General features: G+C 43.7%; 3 protein-coding genes across 5 annotated transcripts; 1 reads left to right on the plus strand and 2 right to left on the minus strand.

Moving 5' to 3' along the window:
* Nucleotides 1-4,224: 4,224 nt before the first annotated feature.
* Nucleotides 4,225-8,123, minus strand: rnls (renalase, FAD-dependent amine oxidase). Its single transcript, XM_084040275.1, has 7 exons — nt 7,836-8,123; nt 7,003-7,108; nt 6,452-6,594; nt 6,177-6,335; nt 4,990-5,163; nt 4,574-4,761; nt 4,225-4,505 (listed from the first exon to the last, which is right to left on the minus strand). Exons 1-7 carry the CDS (start codon nt 7,951-7,953, stop codon nt 4,353-4,355), a joined length of 1,041 nt encoding a protein of 346 aa, XP_083896401.1. The 5' UTR covers nt 7,954-8,123; the 3' UTR covers nt 4,225-4,352.
* A 601-nt stretch (nt 8,124-8,724) lies between these two features.
* On the plus strand, nt 8,725-15,738 carry lipf (lipase, gastric). 3 transcript variants are annotated; one of them, XR_014599261.1, is made up of 12 exons: nt 8,725-8,952; nt 9,666-9,791; nt 9,940-10,051; nt 10,128-10,326; nt 10,448-10,557; nt 11,014-11,150; nt 11,796-11,942; nt 12,172-12,243; nt 12,914-12,982; nt 14,763-14,873; nt 14,965-15,393; nt 15,459-15,738. XR_014599261.1 is itself a non-coding variant. In XM_084040740.1 (11 exons), the coding sequence occupies exons 2-11, from the start codon at nt 9,669-9,671 to the stop codon at nt 15,085-15,087; spliced, it is 1,203 nt and encodes a 400-aa protein (XP_083896866.1). In that variant the 5' UTR covers nt 8,725-8,952; nt 9,666-9,668; the 3' UTR covers nt 15,088-15,738. The 3 variants fall into 3 exon arrangements, 1 of the variants encoding a protein (XP_083896866.1); XR_014599262.1 differs by having other exon boundaries at nt 15,482-15,738; XM_084040740.1 differs by having other exon boundaries at nt 14,965-15,738.
* Nucleotides 15,739-15,741: 3 nt separating this feature from the next.
* ankrd22 (ankyrin repeat domain 22) lies at nt 15,742-21,239 on the minus strand. The gene is made up of 6 exons (XM_084040741.1): nt 21,125-21,239; nt 19,325-19,516; nt 19,144-19,251; nt 18,577-18,654; nt 16,373-16,471; nt 15,742-16,269 (listed from the first exon to the last, which is right to left on the minus strand). Exons 1-6 carry the CDS (start codon nt 21,143-21,145, stop codon nt 16,192-16,194), a joined length of 576 nt encoding a protein of 191 aa, XP_083896867.1. The 5' UTR covers nt 21,146-21,239; the 3' UTR covers nt 15,742-16,191.
* Nucleotides 21,240-22,044: the final 805 nt, after the last annotated feature.

Here is a 22,044-nt window from a genome sequence, read left to right on the forward strand (position 1 = left end):
ATCCAGAGACTTGAGATACTCAGGACGGATCTCATCCACCGGGGAGCTTCTTAACTACCTCGGTGACTTTGGCCCGGGTGATGGGTGGATGAACCTCCGAGTCTCCAGCCTCTGCTTCCTCTATGGAAGACATGTCAGTGGGATTGAGGAGATCCTCGAAGTATTCCTTCCACCGCCCAACTATATCCCCAGTCGAAGTCAACAGCTCCCCACCTCCACCGTAAACAGTGTTGGTGTGAGGGTTGCTTCCCCTTCCTGAGGCGCCGGATGGTTTGCCAGAATTTCCTCAAGGCCGACCGGTAATCCTCCTCCATGGCCTCCCCGAACTCTTCCCAGACCCGAGTCTTTGCTTCAGCACGCTTGGCCTGCCGGTACCTGTCAGCTGCCTCAGGAGTCCCCCGGGCCAACCAGGTTCGGTAGGACTCCTTCTTCAGCTTGACAGCATCCCTTACTTCCGGTGTCCACCACCGGGTTCGGGGATTGCCGCCATGACAGGCACCGGAGACCTTACGGCCACAGCTTCGAACAGCCGCGTCCACAATGGAAGCGGAGAACAAGGTCCATTCGGACTCAATGTCCCCAGCCTCCCTCGGGATCTGGTCAAAGCTCTCCCGGAGATGGGAGTTGAAGACCTCCCTGACAGAGGGTTCCACCAGACGCTCCCAGCAGACCCTCACAACACGTTTGGGTCTGCCAAGTCTGTCCAGCTTCCTCCCCTGCCAGCGGATCCAACTCACCACCAGGTGGTGATCAGTTGACAGCTCAGCCCCTCTCTTCACCCGAGTGTCCAAGACATACGGCCGGAGGTCAGATGACACGACCACAAAGTCGATCATTGACCTCCGGCCTAGGGTGTCCTGGTGCCACGTGCAATAATGGACACCCTTATGCTTGAACATGGTGTTCGTTATGGACAAACCGTGACTAGCACAGAAGTCCAATAACAGAACACCACTCGGGTTTTGATTGAGGGGGCCGTTCCTCCCAATCACGCCCCTCCAGGTAACACTGTCGTTACCCACGTGAGCGTTGAAGTCCCCCAGTAGAACAATGGAGTCCCCGGTTGGAGCACTCTCCAGTACCCCTCCCAAGGACTCCAAGAAGGCCGGGTACATGATCCACGAAAAATGTTACTCGGTAAAATGGTTTTAGAAGCGATGCTTGTAAACTGACTGTGGTATTAGTACTTTGTCTGCAGTAAGGCCACATTCACACTGTGCACGTCCGTTGATGGATCTCATTGACTTTGGGCTTGATTCACAGCAAAAAGCTCAACTTTTCAGATGGTGACGGATCTGTCACCCAATTAGATCACTTTATGCAAATAAACTAATCTGACTCTGGCCAATAAAACTGGCGTTTTGGTACGACCAGGGAAAGCACATGTAAAAAGCTGATGTAAACAAAACATCTAGGAAAGCTTAATCATTGTGGTTGGGAACAGGCCGATTCCATATATACAGTGTATATACACAGGGACTAAATTACTAAAGCAAGTAGCAGCGCTCTTCTGGCTATAACGGGATCCATTTTGCACTATAATAATAAAGAAGCCGGAAGTAGCCGTCTAGCGGGAAGCGACTCAATGAGTGCTGGCTGCGTCCACAAAGGCAACTCCCCCATGCACCAGACACGCCTTCCCTTCGTCAGTCAACAGTCCATCAACGGACATGAACAGTCTGTAAGCGCCCTAAAAGGTCTGAGTACTTCTACACTGTGGTATTAGTACTTTCACTGCAGTAAAAGGTCTGAGTACTTCTACACTGTGGTTTTAGTACTTTCACTGACCCTCATTAGTTCTGCAGCTCATAAAACAATGTGTAAATATAATAAATAAGAATAAATCAGCGTTTAAACATATTTTATGACACCCGGCATTCTGCAGATCTACCAGTGACTTGGCAGAAATGATAATCACTTCCCCCAGAATGCACTGCAGCGGCACTACTCCAAACGACTGGAGAACAGGCGAGGAAAAATTAGGTCATACACACACTCTCTCTTTCTCTCACACACACACACACACACACTCTCTCTCTCTCTCTCTCTCTCTCTCTCTCTCTCTCTCTCTCTCTCTCTCTCTCACTCACACACACACACACACACACACACAGCCTTGTGGGCACCAACCAGAACTAATTCTGTCTTATCTGCTTCTATAAAAAGATGAAAGAAAGTGTGAAGCAGAGAAACGTTCTTCAATCAGTCATCACTTTAGTCATCAAACATGTGTGTATATATATACATATAAACATACATACACATTCTAACTTAATCAGACTTTCAAATTAATATGACAATGTTACTAACCAATTTACCCAGATGCCCAGAAGTAAGTAAAAGCTTATGAGATATATACATACACACACACATATATATATATATATATATATTGAGAGAGAGAGAGAGAGAGAGAGAGAGTATGAAGTCAGCAGCTCCAGCACTTACAGAGAGCAGCTGTGAAGGCCTTACAGCTGTAAATGTAGCAGTTAGCCTCGACATTAGCAACTGGCTCAGGGATAAAGTTTAAAAAGTGAGTCTCTTAGCTTTTTGAGCTTTAATATTATTTTAACTGTGTAACTGACAACAGTTAATTATTAATATCTCTACTGCAAACTCTGCTCTGTTTGTATCAGGCAGGAAAACACAAAGTTGAAAGTTATTAGAACTGTAGCATTACTCTGTATCGGTGAGTATTGAAATAAAAAATGTTTTACTCAGTCTGATAAAAAAGTGGTATCAGTGCATCTCTATTTGTAGAGGCATCACACACTCTGGTGCATATTTGCCTTCTGTCATTTATCTTTCCGGTCCCACAACAATAGCCTATATATATATATATATATATATACTGTATATACACACACACACACACACACACAGTGCATCGGGAAAGTATTCACAGTGCTTATGTTACAGCCTTATTCCAAAATGTATTAAATTCATTTTTTCCTCAATATTCTGCACACGATAGCCTACCTCATAATGACAAAGTGAAAAAGGTTTGTTTGAAATTTTTGCACATTTATTTAAAAACTAAAAAATCGTATTCACAGCCTTTGCCATGACACTGAAAATGGAGCTCAGGTGCATCCTCTTTACACTATGAGATCCATGAGATGTTTCTATAACTTGATTTAATTCCACCTGTGGTAAATTATGTTAATTGGACATGATTTGGAAAGGCACACATCTGTTTATATAAGGTCCCACAGTTGACAGCGCATGTCAGAGTACATACCAAGCCATGAGGTCCAAGGAAGCATCTGTAGACCTCTGAGACAGGATTGTATCGAGGCACAGATCTGGGGAAGGGTACAGAAAAATGTCTGCAGCATTGAAGATCCCGATGAGCACAGTGGCCTCCATGGTAGAGGGGCCAGACGGAAGCCACTCCTCAGTAAAAGACACATGCCAGCCCGCCTGGAGTTTGCCAAAAGGTACCCGAAAGTCTCTCAGACCATGACAAACAAAATGTTCTGGTCTGAAGATTGAACTCATTGGCCTGAATGCCAAGCGTCATGTCTGGAGGAAGCTAGGCACCGCTCATCATCTGGCCAATACCATCCCTACAGTGAAGCATGGTGGGGGCAACATCATGCTTTGGGAAAGATTTTCCACAGCAGGAACTGGGAGACTAGTCAGGATCGAGGGAAAGATGAATGAGACCACCTTGATGAAAACCTGCTCCAGAGCGCTCTGGACCTCAAACTGGGGTGGAGGTTCATCTTCCAACAGGACGAGCCTCAGCACACAGCCAAGATAACAAAGGAGGGGCTACGGGACAACTCTGAATAACCTCGAGTGGCCCAGCCCCACTCCCGACCTTGACGAACCCGATCGAGCATCTCTGGAGAGATCTGAAAATGGCTGTGCACCGACGCTCCCCATCCAACCTGAGGCAGCTTGAGAGGTCCTGCAAAGAACAATGGGAGAAACTGCCCAAAACAAGGTCTGCCAAGCTTGTAGCATCACACTCAAAAATACTTGAGGCTGTAATTTGTGCCAAAGTTGCTTCAACAAAAGTATTGAGCAAAGGCTGTGAATGTTATTATGAGGTGTGTAGAATTTTGAGGGGAGGACAAAATGAATGTACATTTTGGAATAAGGCTGTATCAAAACAAAATATGGAAAAAGTGAAGCGCTGTGAATACTTTCTGGATGCACTCTATCGATCGAGCAGCAGGTTACTCAGTTGAAGTTCAGTCTGACACCAAATAATTATTAAAGTTAGTTTATTAATTTAAAGACAAAACACTGAAACACAATCAATCACATCTTAAGACATGAACAGTTTAATCGATGACTTGTATTGTTTATTGTTAATATATTGAGGATTGATTCCTCGCCGGTCACAGCGAGGCCTTCAGCTCTCTGAGCACGCTCAGAGCCGACTCCACGCAGCCGTCGAAGTTGGAGTGTACGAAGGCATCGCCGGCGAGGACGAGCGGCGGGCTGTTGAGGACGGTCATGTGACCTGGACAGTCCGGCACCGAGGTCAGCACCTGCAGGGGGGTGGGAGCGGTGAGACGGGTTCAGGGTCGCTGGGATTTGTCAGTGTTCACAGGCTCACCTGGGAGTACCTCCACTTCTGACACTTGATGCTGATTGGCTGAGGCAGACCAGGAAGTAGCGTGTTGAGCTCCTGTAAGATGATTGGCTGAACGTCCTCCTTGTCTCGCTCCAGGTGCTCCAGGCCAAACGGGACGCTGGTGTGGACGACGAGGGACGGACCGAGGGAAGGACTGGGGGACGGGGCGTCTGAACGGGGACACACATGGTGATCTCACACGTGGTGATGTCACACAAATCAGACCAACATCTGCCTGATTATCCTCAAGTATGATGGAGTCAGCATAAGACAGGAGGAAGAAGAGAGACAGACAGACAGACAGCTGAGTAGACAGGCAGGCAGAAGATTAGACTGACAGAGAGACAGCCAGACAGGCAGGTGAGAAGGCAGACAAACAGACAGGTGAGCAGACAGACCTGTGCTGCGGGGGCGGGGCTGCACGGCAATGTAGCGGATGCAGTGGTTGCCATTGACGTATCGAGCCATCCAGAGAAAACGCAGGACGGCGTCCGGAGGGAAGAAGAGAGCGGCGGCAAAGCGAGACGAGTACTCAACGCTGTCTAACTGCTGCTTCTGCTGGACAGACAGCACTGAGAAACACGGGACACAGACAGACAGGAGGAGATTGTTATTGATGTTTTTTTGACAAAATGTCGACAAGAATTAGAAAAATAATTATGACCAATGTTGCAACTGTTAACACAGCTCAGCTGATTCTGGGACTAGACTCTTCTGGGATGTTGATCCTGGACCCTGCTGAAGCCACTGTCCCAGTTTGCGGGTTCCAGCCCAGAGTGCTCCGGTTACCACTGGAACCACCAGTGGGAACCCATTCAGAGCTGGACCAGAATCAGAACTGAGTCCTCTTTCAAATTAACCAACAATGTGAACACAAACCGAGTCCTTTTTCTGAGCCACTTTATGGGGACTGAGTCTGGTTAGTTTAAAGAGGACTAGACGTGAAAAAACCCTCAAATCCCTGTAAAGAGAACTGGAGGACATGGACCCTCAGAGAAGAGGGGAAGAGCCATGTTAGTTCTTAAGAGACTGTTAGAACATTAAATATCCTCACACACACTCACCCACTCACACAATCTAATAATAATCCAGTGTGCACTTCTGTGTGTGTGTGTGTGTGTGTGTGTGTGTGTGTGTGTGTGTGTGTCAGCAGGGAGGAAATGGGCGCTGTCCCCTGTCAGCCAATCAGAGGAGCTGAAGATGACATCATCGTCATCATCACAAGGAGGAGCCTTTGTCTGCCCCCCCTCCCCCCACACACACACACAGTTCTGCAGCTTTTCAGAATAGCGTGTCAACCAATCAGAGAGGAGTGATCATCACAGGAAGTGTTTTGATAACATACATGAAAACATTAATAACAATCAATAACCTGTCACATTAATATCATACTCAATAACATAATCTATAACTTATATCAATAAATCCCAAAAGTCACTGGGATTTCATCCTTAGAGCCGCTGCTGCCACAGTGTGGTCAAACTGCATCACTACAGCTGAGTACCACAACAATACACGTACACTGTGTATAAATACAACTACTGGTCGGCTCTGGTCTCAGAGACAGAGACACTCTCTCACTCACTCTCTCCCAGGTCTCCCTGCAGCTGCAGGATCTGAGGGACTGGCATTGTCAGGACGACGGCATCAAACATCTCACTGCCTCCCACCTTCCTCTTGACCTCCCACAATGCACCGCGGCGGTACAGGCCGGTCACATGACACTCAAAGAACAAGTCAGCTCCTGAGAGACGGTAGAAGGAGAGACATCAGCGAGACAGGACATCAGAGAGAAATGGCCTCATTTATATATAGACACACAGACGGACACTAAGACCATCAGAGAAGGTCCAGGTGTACCTGACTCGGACAGGAAGTGTTTGACCACACTGCACATGCCCAGTGGTGCCTCGTAGTCCTGGTTCCCATCTTGGTGCTTCAGTCCTTCAACCAGAGAGTCGAGAGGCCGGAGGACGCCTGCAGACAGCAACTCTGAGTAAAACCTGCAGACAGACAGGTCTGAGTAAAGCCTGCAGACAGACAGGTCTGAGTAAAGCCTGCAGACAGACAGGTCTGAGTAAAAACTGCAGAAAGCAGCTCTGGGAAAACATGTAGAAAAACAGGTCTGAGTAACACCTGCAGACAGACAGGTCTGAGTAAAACCTGCACACAGACAGCTCTGAGTGAAACCTGCACACAGACAGCTCTGAGTGAAACCTGCAGACAGACAGCTCTGAGTATGAAGCCACATAGGTCCCCGTAGACCTCCACCTTGAAATGTAAACATGTTCACAGTCTGGAACCAGAATTAAAGACCAGTTCCACATCTCAGAGTCAGAGACACACAGTTATTATATATATTGTGTGTCTGTGAAGAGTCAGACCTGAACCTCTGAAGGTGAGACAGGTACCTGCTGTGGGACTGAAGGTAGGAAGACGAGGCTGTGATGTACTGAGCTCCGAGATCAGCTGAGTGAGACACGGCGTCGGGGGGGCGACTGGTGGACATCCTGCCACCTGACAGACCGACAGGTGGAGACACAGACAGAGAAAGATAGAGAGACAGACAGATAGAGACAGACAGACAGACAGTTAGACAGATGGAGAGAGACAGACCGAGAGACAGACAGATGAAGAGACAGAGACAGACATACAGACGGAGAGACAGATGAAGAGAAAGAGACAGATGGAGAGAAAGACAGACAGATGGACAGACAGAGGCAGACAGACAGATGGAGAGAGAGACATACAGACGGAGAGACAGATGAAGAGAAAGACAGATGAGAGAGAGAGAGAGAGAGAGATGGAGAGAAAGACAGACAAATGGACAGACAGATGGAGAGACAGAGGCAGACAGAGAGAGAGAGACAGACAGACAGACAGACAGACAGAGGGAGACAGTTCAGGTTCAAGTTCAATTTTATCAGCTGATAAAGTAAATATCTCCAGTCGGTTCTGCAGTGGAACCGATTTGAGCCGCACAGACACGCGTGTTCCGGGTAACCCGGATGTAACTGGTGGAAGACGTTTGACCGTAGCACGAGATGATGATTATTATGGGTATTTTGGAGACACTGAATTTTCTTTAAGGGTGATTTGCGAGCCGAATTGAAGGCGGGAGCCTCCTGGTCCAGAATCTGTCTTCGGTTGTGTTCTACAGTGGGACCCTGTGTGGCTGTCTCCCCGGGAATCTTAAATTGTATGATTTGTGAATGAAGTTTTGAGTGACGCTGCTGAGACTCACCTGAGCCCCTCGCCTTGTCCCAGACCACTATCTGAATTTTGTTCTTAAGTTCTCTCCTCAGCAGACATGCGCACAGGCTGCCTGTCAGGCCCGCTCCGACTATCAGGACCCGGGACATATTGAGCACGGAACCGGAGGCGGACTAAGTCTACAAGGACACCCTGGTCCGAGATTTTACTCCTCCAGTCTGCCTTGTGTCCAAAGTCAGACCCGCCTCCTGCGTTATTCAACAGCTCGATGAGGTGGACCAACAAAAACTATCCCATTTTCGTCCCGTGTCAAATTAACAGGAATAAACGGGACATCCGGTCGGGAGTTTCACAATAAATGTCTAATTGTCTCCAAATCAATCAGGAAGAACATATTTAGAAAGTTAAGAACGTACAAAGTACTATCGGGTAAATGTTCTTTATTTCAAAATTCTGTGCTTTTACAGATACACATTTAATACAGTTAACTGTCAAACTTTACTTATGTGCACTAGATTATATGATACTACCTTAACAGCAGATACACGACTATGCGTAAGGTGTTTTATATACATACATTATGTTCATTCATTACTTATATTTAGTGGCAATATGTTATACATTATATGTTTATACTTATTTGACTCTTTCTTCCTTCTCTTTCTCTTATAAAGCAACTGAACCTGTACAATATCCCGATGGATAGCTAAATTATGATTCTGATTTCCACAGGAATTTCTGAACAAATATAAATAAATGCGAACATGGTCGCAAACTAGCCTACAGATAGCCTGCAGATCGCGTCTAACAGGATGTAACTTTTTCTATGACTTCCTGTCAAATCTTCGAAGGCCGATGGAAACTGTCCGACCGGAACGCAGCTTTTAGGCTCCGCCTCCTGCTGCTCCTCCTGCTCCTCCAGCTCTCGCTTACTTTCCAGGCGAGGCGCAGTTCAACTCGAACGAGCCTAATTTAAATTTCGTCCCGGAACCGTCGTGATCAATCAGATCGGAAAAACGCTGTTAATAAGTATTTTATTCGACCAATCACAGAGAGGTCCTCCCTCAGACGTCACCGCCGAGCTCTTTCGCCGATAAAAAAGGTCAGCTGATCCCAAAGTTCACAGATCGTCAGAGAGCTGCAGCCCGGTAAGTTATTAATGTGTTATTAACGGATTCACGTGCGCGTTATTGACGTTGATGCCGTTAATTGATTAACGGCTGATAACTGATTATTGTTTCACGTCGTCTACTGTCATATTCAAAGAGACAGAAAACAGGTCACGCCAGTTTAGAATCAGCTGAGAACAAGAACACTAGAAAAGTTGTTGGAAGTTTGAGTTTGAAGCTGTTTTGCTCCGGACCATGCACCTAGAGATGAAGCAACTCGTCTATAAATAACGGACCGCGATGCAGATGTTTAAGTCCCAAAACGTTTTAAATGAACTTTGGACTACAGATAAACAGACAGAACACGTAACTGAAATTAGGTCATCAGATGATCAATACCCAGAAATCTCCTCTCACTATCAGATTCACATGATCTGCATTATGTACTGCACATCAGGAATCTGGATCAGCTGCTGGATCAAAGTGTGATCAAAGTCCCCAAGCAGGTCTGACTCAGAGACCTCCTGGTCCTGGTCTGACTCGACATGGTCCTTGTGGATCTGGTAAAAAGTAGACTTAAAATGTGGACCAAAGTTAGAATCATGACATGTGATTGATGTCACTTCCTTATTATACCAAAATGTTATTATGTGGGAAGAGAGGAAGTTACATCATCATAGTTTCTAATCAAGTGTGTGTGTGTGTGTGTGTGTGTGTGTGTGTGTGTGTGTGTGTGTGTGTGTGTGTGTCAGACGATGCTGTATGTTGTGTTGTGTGTTTTGGCGTTTTCCGGTCTCGTCCACACCGGACAGACTGGCTTCAACCGACGCTATGATAAACGAGGCCTGAAGCTGGACCCTGAAGTGCACATGAACATAGTGAGTACACACAGTTAACAGTTAGACCTCAGGAGGTCCCTGGACCTCCAGCAGGTCCCCGAACCTTCAGCAGGTCCCGGACCTCAAGCAGGTCCCAGACCTGCAGCAGGTCCCTAGTTGTGCTGATAGATGTGTGTTTGTGTGTCAGACGGAGATCGTGCGGTGGTGGGGGTACCCTGCAGAGGAACACGAGGTGCTGACGGAGGACGGCTACATCCTGATGGTCAACAGGATCCCGCAGGGCCTCAAACCCACTACAGGTCAGTCCGTGTCTTCTATCTTGCGAGGACACCCCCCTCCCTGAGAACCACTCCTGAAGCCTGACTGTGTGTGAAGGTCCGAGGCCGGCAGTCTTCCTCCAACATGGCCTCCTGGCGGCCGGCAGCAACTGGATCACCAACCTACCCAACAGCAGTCTGGGATACGTACTTGCTGACGCCGGCTACGACGTCTGGATCGGAAACAGCCGCGGGAACACCTGGTCTAGGAAACACCAGACCCTCAGTCCAGACCAGGAGGACTTCTGGATGTTCAGGTACAAACATCTGTCTGACGTCACATCACCTGTCTGTCTCTTTAGGTTTCACTTTTTACACTCTTTCCTTCATGAAAATTGATCATCTGAATTTGGATCATTGATCTGATATTCTGTGTAGTTATGATGAGATGGCTCTGAAGGATCTACCAGCTGTTGTAGATCACATCCTGAAGGTGACGGGTCAGGACCAGATCTACTACATCGGACACTCTCAGGGAACCACTATAGGTAACAAATGGTCCTCATTTAAACACATGAGGATCACACACACACACACACACACACACACACACACACACACACACACACACACACACTCAGTAACGCAAACACAGTCTCACACACACACAGGTACACAAAAGCACAGACACACAAACACAGTCTCACACACACACACACACACACACTCAGTAACGCAAACACAGTCTCACACACACACGTACACAAAAGCACAGACACACAAACACAGTTACACACGCACACATTCTCGCACACAGTTAGAAAATACAAAGATTATTTTTACTGTTTACTTTATTTTGAAAATCTAAGGTTTACATCCTGCTGAAATACAACAGTAACATTTTCATTCATTAATTAGGTTCACACAATAATTACAGTATAATAATACAACTTGTGTCTTTGATGACATCACTCTGAAACGTCTCTATGTCTCTTATTTCCCAGCATTCATAGCGTTCTCGACACTGCCAGAACTGGCCAATAAGATCAAGTTGTTCTTCGGTTTAGCTCCCGTGGCGACAGTTAGCTTCGCCACAAGCCCAATGACCAAGCTGTCTGTCCTGCCCGAGTTCCTGACCTGGGTAAGAGGTCACTCTCACACAACCCGCTAATGTGTCACTGTCACATTACCCATTAACAAGTCACTGTCACATGATCAGTCAACGAGTCACTAACGAGTCACTGGGACACGACCCGCCAACGAGTCATTAACACATGACCTGCTAACGTGTTACTATCACATAACCTGCTAACGAGTCACTATCACATGACCTGCTAACGAGTCACTATCACATAACCTGCTAACAAGTCACTATCACATAACCTGCTAACACGTCACTGTTAAATAACCTGCTAACGAGTCACTATCACATAACCTGCTAACGAGTCACTATCACATGACCTGCTAACACGTCACTATTAAATAACCTGCTAACGAGTCTCTGTCACATGACCCGCCAACGGCTCACTATCACATGACCAGCTAACGAGTCACCATCACATGACCATGACCTGCTAACGAGTCACAATGACATGACCTGCTAACGAGTCACTATCACATGACCAGCTAACGAGTCACCATCACCTGACCATGACCTGCTAACGAGTCACAATGACATGACCTGCTAACGAGTCACCATCACATGCCCAAATTGAGCAGTCCCATTTTAACTTGATTGGTTATTGATGGATTACTGAACTAACTGATTCTGTTGCATCTCCATCAGGACCTGTTTGGGAGGCGGGACTTCATGCCTCAAAGTCACATGATCGAGTGGTTTGCGGAACACGTGTGTGCGAAGCAGCCGCTCAGCGAGTTGTGTGGAAACATATTCTTCATCCTCTGTGGCTTTGATGAAAAAAACCTCAACGTGGTTCGTGGCACAAAAATATTTTTAAAATCTGTAAACATCTTTATTTTGATTAATACTATTTGCAAATAGAAATATTTGAACATTCATTGTTCACCTTTAGCAGCAGCGTGTTGTTAAACTGTCTCTATTAGCTGATGAAGACCATGAGGTGCGGTAAGAAAGCCCAAGCAGATAGTAAGAGGACCTTTGTGTCTTCAGTCTTTCCTCTGACTGGCTTGTTTGTTTCCAGTCTCGGACTCCTGTCTACACCGAACACTGTCCTGCTGGGACCTCAGTCCAGAACATGATCCACTGGGCCCAGGTAACACACACGTCTGTTAGGGCTTAGTTCAAATAATTGATTTTCTGATTAAAACCGATCTTCATTTGAATATTCCAATATCGAATAAAAAAATCCCAGGATTGATCTTTTAATATAGTGTAATTAATGGGCACACCGCTTCATCCAGGGTCTCCCCTCTCTGTCTGTTTCACCGAAGGGTGGGGCTGAGACACACACACACACACACACACACACAGGTCAATAGTCATGTTGAAGACATTTATTCTACCTTTTCAACATACAACTTTTCAACAAGAATGACTCGACCTGCAAGAATCCGTGTGATGAGCAACTATTAACAGAATGCTGCTTTGGGGTCAATTCTTAATGCAAACAATAATATTTTTAATAATGCACCAGGTTAGAGGGTTCCTTGTACAATTTACAGCATTAGTTATATGAGTATTTATTTCATATCCAAGCAAAATTGGTATTGTAACTGAAATATCCCTAACCGAATCAATATTGAATTGAATCGAATCAGAGATTAAATAGAATCCGGACCTTGTGAATCAGAATTGAATCGATAAGGGAAATCAGTGGCGATACGATACCCAGCCCCAACGTCTGTCTGTCTGTGCTTGTGGGGATTCTCACTGACATCATGCGTTGTCTGGTCCCCGAAATGTCTCATTGTCGCTGTTTTCAGGCAGTTAAAGGAGGGAAGCTGATGGCGTTTGACTTTGGAGCCACAGGAAACATGAAACACTACAACCAGGTGAGTCTGCACCACCTGAGAGTCCGTACAACTGTAAGCAATGTTCCCTTTATAAATCACAAATCACCTATGTTATAAGAATTTTGTATAACCACATGATTTTAGTGTCTTCTGTTTATGTTAGAGCTTTAGGGGTCTCAGTATTTTTACGACTTTAGCATCCACGGTGACCTCTGAGGTCCCATGTCTTAGGAGGCCCCATGCCTTAAAGCATATATTGAACTGTCCATGACTTTGGTACATATGCGCTGAACTGTTAATGAATTTAGTATTTCCACTAATGACCTGAACAGGGCCTAAAGCTATCCTGCAGAACAGCTAACCCTTATCAGGGGCCCTGTGCACATGATGTCTTGTATTACATGTTTTCAGTGACGCGTTATCTCCTGTGCCTTTAAAAGACTCAAGTCAAAACATTGATTTGAGCACTTTCTCTGTAGCATCCTCACACGTTGTTGCATTGTAACTGCTCCTCTGGTACAAGATTAAAGTGAGACGTCGACTTTACTTATGTCTCCGATCTCCTCCTTGGGTGAATTTATTTGTTTACGGAAAAATTCTTTTAACAACCTACAATGTGCGTACCTGAATCTGCCTCTTATCCCGCCCTGTACACGCCCATTTTTAACCATAATGGTCGATGCAAAGCATCTCATGCATGCTGATCCGCATATTAATGAGCTGGCATGCAATTGCGCTCAGTGTGGTGAATTATGGTGACAGGCCAGAAAAGAGCAAAAGAGCGTAACTTCTCAGGAAATGAGATCTATAAACTTATTAGGGAGGTGGATGCCCGGAAAACTTCACGGTGGTGTAGTGGGTAGCACTCTCGCCTCACAGCAAGAGGGTCCAGGGTTCGATCCTCGGGTCGGCCCCGGGTTCCTTCTGTGTGGAGTTTGCATGTTCTCCCCGTGTAAGCGTGGGTTCTCTCCGGGTTCTCCGGCTTCCTCCCACAGTCCAAAGACATGCAGGATGGGGATAGGTTGATTGGTGACTCTAAATTGACCGTAGGTGTGAATGTGAGCGTGACTGCTAGTTTGTCTCTACATGTTGGCCCTGTGATAGACTGGCGACCTGTCCAGGGAGTACCCTGCCTTCGCCCAATGACAGCTGGGATCGGCTCCAGCCCCCCCGTGACCCTAAATACAGGATAAGCGGTAGAAAATGGATGGATGGATGGATGCCCGGAAAACCATATTATTTAATGGCCTGATTGCAAATTGCTCAACAGACTTGAATGTTTAGAGATTTTTATATTTGTGTGTTGTAGGTTGATTCTTTGAGATTTTACTTGAGAAGTATGTGCAACAACTGAACATTGTTAGTGGTGTAATTGACATCAGAGTGTAAAAAATGAAAGTCAGAGTCTAATGCAGATAAGGGAGTGTGAAGTAGTGCCAAATTGGGTTGAGCGATTGGTACATGAAGTGAAGATTGTGCACATTGTGGCGAATTTTCGCTTTTTGTGTGTTAACAATTGTGAAAAACTGTAACAGTAGTAGTAATATTAACAGTAGTAGTAATATTAGCAGTAGTAGTAATATGAACAGTAGTATATATAAATTGAATGTCAGTAGCAAGTTTCAATCAGTAGAGAGCGTCACTCTGTACATTTAGTACACAAGATGTAGAATTCAAACACTTTGCACTTAAATATGAAGACCTGAACCTGGACCAGAATCCACCAATGAGACTAGAGTGGACTAGGTTTTCAGGTTTAGTTACTCTGTAAATTCTGGATTCTGCTCATGTGTCTGTCCTCCATGTGTCCTCTCCTCAGTCCACCCCCCCTCACTATCGAGTCCAGGACATGAAAGTTCCCACCGCACTGTTCTCGGGGGGACACGATACGCTGGCAGACCCCAAAGATGTGGCGGTCCTCCTCACCCTTGTGAGTCCTTGGTCTGTAATAGCAGTTCTAGAAAGTAACTTCTTCATTAAAACTGATTAACCTGTCTCTCTCTCCGTCTGTCTGTCTTCAGGTGCCTAACCTGGTCTACCATCAGCACATTGAAGACTGGGATCATCTGGACTTTATTTGGGGTATGGATGCACCTGAGCAGATGTTTCCGTCCATCCTGAAGCTGCTGAAGGAACACCAGTAGAGGGCGCCACACTGTGTCTGGACATACACGTCTATATGGCAGTCAGGGGACTACAGCACGGAATACATGAGCAGTGTTTTAAAGTGTTTTTTATAAGTGTGTTAAACGTGAAATAGTACAATCCTCATACATACCGACCAAATGTCTTACTTGCTAAACTAAGATGGTGAACATGGTAAACTTTATAGCTGTTAAGCTTACGTTAGCATTTTAGCATTGTAATTGTGAGCATTTTAGCATTGTAATTGTGAGCATGTTAGCAGTGTTATTGTGAACATGTTAGCAGTGTTATTGTGAACATGCAGTGTAATTGTGAGCATTTTAGCATTGTAATTTTGAGCATTTTAGCATTGTAATTGTGAGCATGTTAGCAGTGTTATTGTAAGCATGTTAGCTTGCTAAGGAGGTGTTCAACTGTTTAGGAAATCCGTACTGTAACTGCAATTTGTGAATGTACCTGGAAAGATCCGGAAGCTGTTTAACTTGAAACCTTTGTTCCTCCATGAGTCTGATCACCTGTTTTATATTTTACATTTTTATTTCTGATTTATTGTCATGTTTTTAGTTTCCCTCCATATTTTACTCATTTAATTGCTGCTATCAACGTCTTTCATTAAACTGTCTAATAAAGATATAAATCCCAAACACAAAGACTTGCTTTATTAATAACCACGTTTATTTTGTAATAAAGAAAATCGAATTTGAAATGTAAAACATGATCTGTATGTTACATTCTTATTTACAAACAGATTGAGGTGAAGTTCAGATTATTCTACTTAAATTTGACAGCTTGTATTCCATATTTGAAGTTATGGTTTCAGCCTTTGTGCTAAGCTACACTAATGTTGTTTTTATCACTGCTGTTTGAGAGATGGATTCATTTAGCTGCTGAACCAAACTGGAAATTGTCAGCATGTTTCCTTATTATAAATTCAACAAACTAAACTTTAAACACATATTATTATTATTATTATTATTATTATTATTATTAATATTACTAGATGGTTGAACAGAGTCTATAAATATTTGAATCCTCAAATTTGAAAGTTGATTTGTTTTGGAAAGAAGCTGAAATATTTCTGAACTGACACATTTGACTGTCTGTCACTGAGTCTTCCTTAGCATGTTGACGATCTTCCCGAACTTAAGTCTGGTGGCGATGTCCAATGGTGTTTCTCCGTCCTGAAGAAGAAGAAGAAGAAGAAGAAGAAGAAGAAGAAGAAGAAGAAGATCAGACATCAATTCTCAGGCCGATGTTTAAGTTGTAATGCACACATGTACGTACGTTATTTTGGACATTGGTGTCAGCGTTTCTCTCCAGAAGCAAAAGGACCAGCTGCTGACTTTTCCTCTGACAGACATAGTGAAGAGCTGTGTTTCCTTTCTGCACACAAAACACATCAAATATAGAGAATGTATGTAATAGTACACCATGTACATGCAAAAATAGATAAAAAAAAATTACAATGTATACAGTATAATGTATAAAATATATAAACAGTTTGAAACAATACAAAAACACAGCAAATACATATAATGTTTGAGAATTTAAATCTATAAAATACACTATACACTTATTGATGAGTAACAATAGTGTTTCCACCTGTAACAATCAATAACTCATAATACATTTGTTTGATAATATTCTCTAAAAACAAAAAGAATACATAAAAGTTATAAATAAGACTTGACTTCAGCTGGATCATAACATTTTTCCATTTGTGTCCAGACAAAAATCGAAATAATAATAACTTTAATAATAATAATAATAATAACAATAATCATAATAACTTTAATATAACTACAATATTAATTACTATAATAATAATAATAATAATAATAATAATTATTATAACAATAATACCCAGCAACCCTAAACTGGATCAGGGTTCCAGATAAATATAATAACATTTGTATTAATTTTGCTGCTCTCAGTTACGTGTCTCAACTTGTTGAGTTTGGTAGGAAAATAAAGAACATTTAAAGGAACGTTCAGACGAAGGAGTTCAGCTTCAAACCAGTAAAACCAGTTAGAGATAAGAACCAGGGACGTCTCGGCAGGTTGTAACTCAACTCATGGAGAGAGTTAGCATAGTTAGCATGGAGACAGTTAGTAGTAATAGTATAAGTAGTCGCAGTATTATTAGTAATAATAATAATACATTTAATTTATAGCGCTTTTCTGAAAAATGGTGAGGGATACAGAGTCACAGATGGGTAGGGGTGGAGTGCCAGAGCCTAGTAGTCGTATTAGTATAAGTAGTACTAGTAGTATTAGTAGTATCCAGTCCATTTTAATTATATAGCACGATTTTAACAAACATAAGATTTTCCAAAGTGCTGCACAACAGACAAAAAAATAAATAAATTACACAATAGAAACACAATAAAAAAATTAAATACATAATGGAAAGATAAAAGTAATAAAATAAATAAATAAAAGGCACTGCCAACACAAGATAAAAAAATATGCAGTCCAGTCATAAAACCAACACATGGTGTCAGAAGCCAAAGAAAAGAGGTGAATTTTAAGAAGGGTTTTAAAATTAGACAGTGAGGAGGCCTGTCTAATGTGCAGCGGCAAGCCATTCCAAAGATTTGGAGACGCAACGGCAAAAGCTCACTCCCCTAGCTTTAGGCACTGTCAGGAGCAGCTAGTCAGCTGACCTGAGAGAGCGGCTGGGAGTGTAAGGGTGCAGCAGCTCAGAGAGGTAAGGTGGGGCAACGGCATTCTAGGCTTTAAAAGCAAATACAAGTATTTAAAAATGAATCCTTGAATGGACGGGCAGCCAGTGGAGTGAAGCAAAAATAAGTGAACTGTGTTCAAACTTGCTTGTGCCAATTAAAAGTATTAGTATTAGTATAAGTAGTAGAAGCAGTATTATTAGTAGTAGTATTAGTAGTATAAGTATTTGTAGTAGTAGTAGTAGTAGAAGTAGTAGTAGTAGTTGAAGCATAATTATTATTATTAATAGTAGTATTAGTAGTAGAAGTATTATTATTATTATTATTAGTAATAGTAGTACTAGCAGTAGTAGAATTAGTATTTGTAGTTGCAGTAGTTTAAGTAGTAGTAGTAGTACTACTACAATGGTAGAGCGAGTCGCCCTCCAATCGGAAGATTGGTGGCCAATCTACATGCTGAAGTATCCTTGGGCAAGACACTGAACCCCGATTTGCCCCCGATGGTGCGCCATCGGCGTGTGAATGCGTATGAATGAGTTAGATCCTGAAGTGCAGTGAATCATGAATGTATGTGTGAACGGGTAAAAGTGACTGAATGTAGTGTAAAGCGCCTTGAGTAGCTAGTTAGCTAGAAAGGCACTATATAAATGCAGGTCCATTTACCATTAGCATTGGGCTGAGTCTGTTAGCATAAGTCCGTTAGCATGAGTCTGTTAGCATGAGACCATTAGCATAAGTCCATTAGCATGAGTCTGACAGCATGAAGTGAGCACAGTTCGAACAGCTGCAGGTGTTTTTACTCACGTAGTCGACAGCATCGATGTTCACGTTGCTGCTCAGCACTGCCTCCATTAGAGAAACAAACTGCCTCTGTTTCTGGAGCTAACACACACACACGCACATGCACACACACACACACACGCATGCACATGCACACACACACACACACGCATGCGCATGCACATGCGCGCGCACACACACACACACACACACACACTTATTTAATATTATTAATATATATTGTCCTCATTTTTTTATTAATATAAGAAACTGAGGGGACTTAGCTTAGCTTAATTGCTAACCTGTCTGCTAACTGTCCGTTAGCAAGCTTGTTAGCTTGGGGAATCTAACGGCTGCTTCTAGAAATGTTGCATAAAGCAGAGAATACTGGGGGGAATATTTCTGATTTCTGAGTGTGAACACAAAACACGGACGCAAACACAGCTACAGACAGTTAGTGAACGCAACTACAGACAGTTAGCAAACGCAACTACAGACAGCAAACAAAATTACAGACAGTTAGTGGTTAGCAAACGCAGCTGCAGACGTCACCACTGATGACATCTGTGTGTTTGTGTAGCGTTCAGGTACCAGCAGGAAGTAGCCCAGCAGCAGGATGGGCATCAGGATGGACACCAGGACGTAGTCCAGTACAGACAGAGTCCTCTTCGACACGTAATGTAGACACGTCCTCCGTTTCTGAGAGACAGAGACACTTTACATTACAGATGTCTGGGGACGGCCACGTGATGACCTCAGCAGCCGAACCCACCTGGTTGGTCAGCTGGGCGTCTGCCCCATTGTCCAGCAGGTAGCGAACCACCCTCACGTTCCCTTGGCGACAGGCCGCCATGAGGGGCGTGTCTCCGTTGTGTTTCTCCTGGACATTCAGCTGGCTGGGGTCATCTCTGAGGATGGGGAACAGCTGATGGACATCTCCGTTGTACGCCGACTGACAGGCCGGCTGGGGGGGAGGGGGGGAGCAAACGAGATATTGTATACACACACATTTCATACACATATTCAAAGTGAGCGCTCTGATGACGGGAAGTGAATGCAGGTTTAACGTTTCAAATACAATCTAGTTCATATGTCCGGTTATTTATCTTAAATAATGTTGTAGTTATTGATCAGAACCAGCTGATGTGTATATTCACAGCAGTAAATCATGGTGGACCCTGGATCCACCACAGAGTTCACATTCTTCACATGGTCACACATCTGGATCTGGTTCTGATTCTCCACGTTTCCAGCGGAGTCTTGGTCTGAGTAGAAGAGCCTCACATTATCCTACAGGTCACTCAGGACGTGATGAGGACTCTATGGCTGCGGTCGAATAGTCAAATAATTTGATCTAATGCCTTTTCCTTGACCTCGGGGGGGGGGGGGGGGGGGGGGGAATCATCACAAGGTTAAAGAAAGGTGGAAGGACAACTCAAAAGGTTTTAGGAAAAGTCGACCATGGTGTGAATTAAGAAAACTCAGCAAGTTATATTTCCCTAAGATGTTGCAATGATGATAAGAAAAAGGTTATTTTAATCTAGAGTGTTGAGTCCTTTTTTGTACAGAAGCTCAATTGGTTTCAGGATAGAAGAACCTGACTTGACAAAAACATCAGAGCACCTGTATCCGACACATACGCTCTGATTTGCTTAAAGTTATAAAGATGGAATTTAATTTTTTTGGTAATCATTTTTAACATGGTTTTCGAAAGAGAGTTTGGGGTCTATAATCACGCCTTAGTATTTAAACTCGATGACAACTTTCAATTCTTCTGCCGCCAAAAACGCAGCAGAGTGAGAAAGTATGGTAACAGAAGGTTGCTTTGACAAATATAAACAAACTGGGTTTTTTTGTATTCAAGATGAGATATGATATATTAAGCTACTTTTGTGTGTAAGAGCTGTTGTCTCCTTCCACCTTTCCTTAACCTTGTGACGTTTTCCCTGGGGTCAAGGAAAAGGCATTAGGACCTAATTTTTTGATTATTCGACCGCAGCCAGAGTAAACATGAGTTTAGAATGACCAGGAAACCAGCCACGGAGTCAAGCAAACCCAGTAGTTGTAGTTCCACCGTTTGGCCACTGTGTAAATGATTTTTAAAAAATGCCATTATTATTAAACAATTATAATCAGATCAATATAATAATCATTATTAGAATAAATAACTTTTCAATCAGACTAAAGATAAACTGCTTCTCCTGATTTATTTAATAATATTAATTATATTGATCGATCATCCGGGTCACTGGGCCATCTCTACATGACGTCATGAATTTATAATTCTGGATTAAACGGGAAAGAAGAAACGTTTTCAACGCAGTAATTTTACACTTAGTTACTACTACTACTTTTACTCCAGTAATTTGTTCCTTCCTTGGGTACACGTACTGAGGAGTACTTTCACTGAGCCCGCGCGTGTGTGTGCGTGCTTGGTTCGCCGTGTGACGTCGTCACCAGGTGAACTCTCTCACCTGCCGCCTGACCGTCAACACAACCCGGAAGTGAGATGAAGAAGATGAGTGAAGAAGAGAAGAAGGGCAGCAGATGAAGGAGACCGCGGAGTTCTTACCTCGGAGTAAACCAGCCCCATGTCTGCCAGCAGCACGAGCACACCTGTACACGTCAACGTCCGCAGCTACACTTCCGGTAACACGTTTCAAAATAAAGCTCTCAACCCTTCTTTATTGGTAACTGTACATACTAAATGTTGATTTTATATTATTACTCAGACTTTGGAGTTTGTGGAATATTTCATTTTATATTCAGAAATAACTATATCCCATAACTATTATGGGATGTTTATACATCTCTAAACCTGTCATCTGTGTGTTTCTATTGTTGATGGATTCATATCTGAGGGGTTTGAGTTCTATGTATTGTTATGAATATAAATGGTGGCCGCCCTCTACTGGTTCAAACCTGCTACTGACATTCTCTTTTACAAATAATCATTTAGCTGTGGAGAGGAGTCAGGGTTCACTCCCCAGGACCTGGAGAGTCAGGGTTCACTCCCCCCAGGACCTGAGGCCTGTACTATGAAGCAAGTTCAACATACCCAGGGTATCTTTCTGTTATCCGGCTTAGGTAACCCTAACAACTGCAAACGAGATAAGCGGTCACATGACGTCTGTTATCAACTCGGTAAGACAACCCAGGTTTTCCCAATCCAGCTATGATCGCATGCACATAAAAGAGGTAAACCAATTGCAAACATGGATCAGTCTACGGGCAGCAGAGCATATTTCACGTACGAGGAGCAAACCATAATCTTACAGAAATAGGAAGTTCTGACTATAATTACATTTGTGTATTCCATTCAAATATTGTGTTGCTTTGATGCATTCTTATGGGTGGTTTATGACAATATCAGTTTCATTCTTTCAGCTCCAATCCCAACAGTGTAAAACAGACTTGGGAGCAAAACATAAATAAATAAACATAAAAACATAATTCAAAGTGGTAAGTAGATTTACTGTCATAACTTAGCCA

Source organism: Eutrigla gurnardus, assembly GCF_963514095.1.
Source record: "Eutrigla gurnardus genome assembly, chromosome: 22".
Lineage (NCBI taxonomy): Eukaryota > Metazoa > Chordata > Actinopteri > Perciformes > Triglidae > Eutrigla > Eutrigla gurnardus.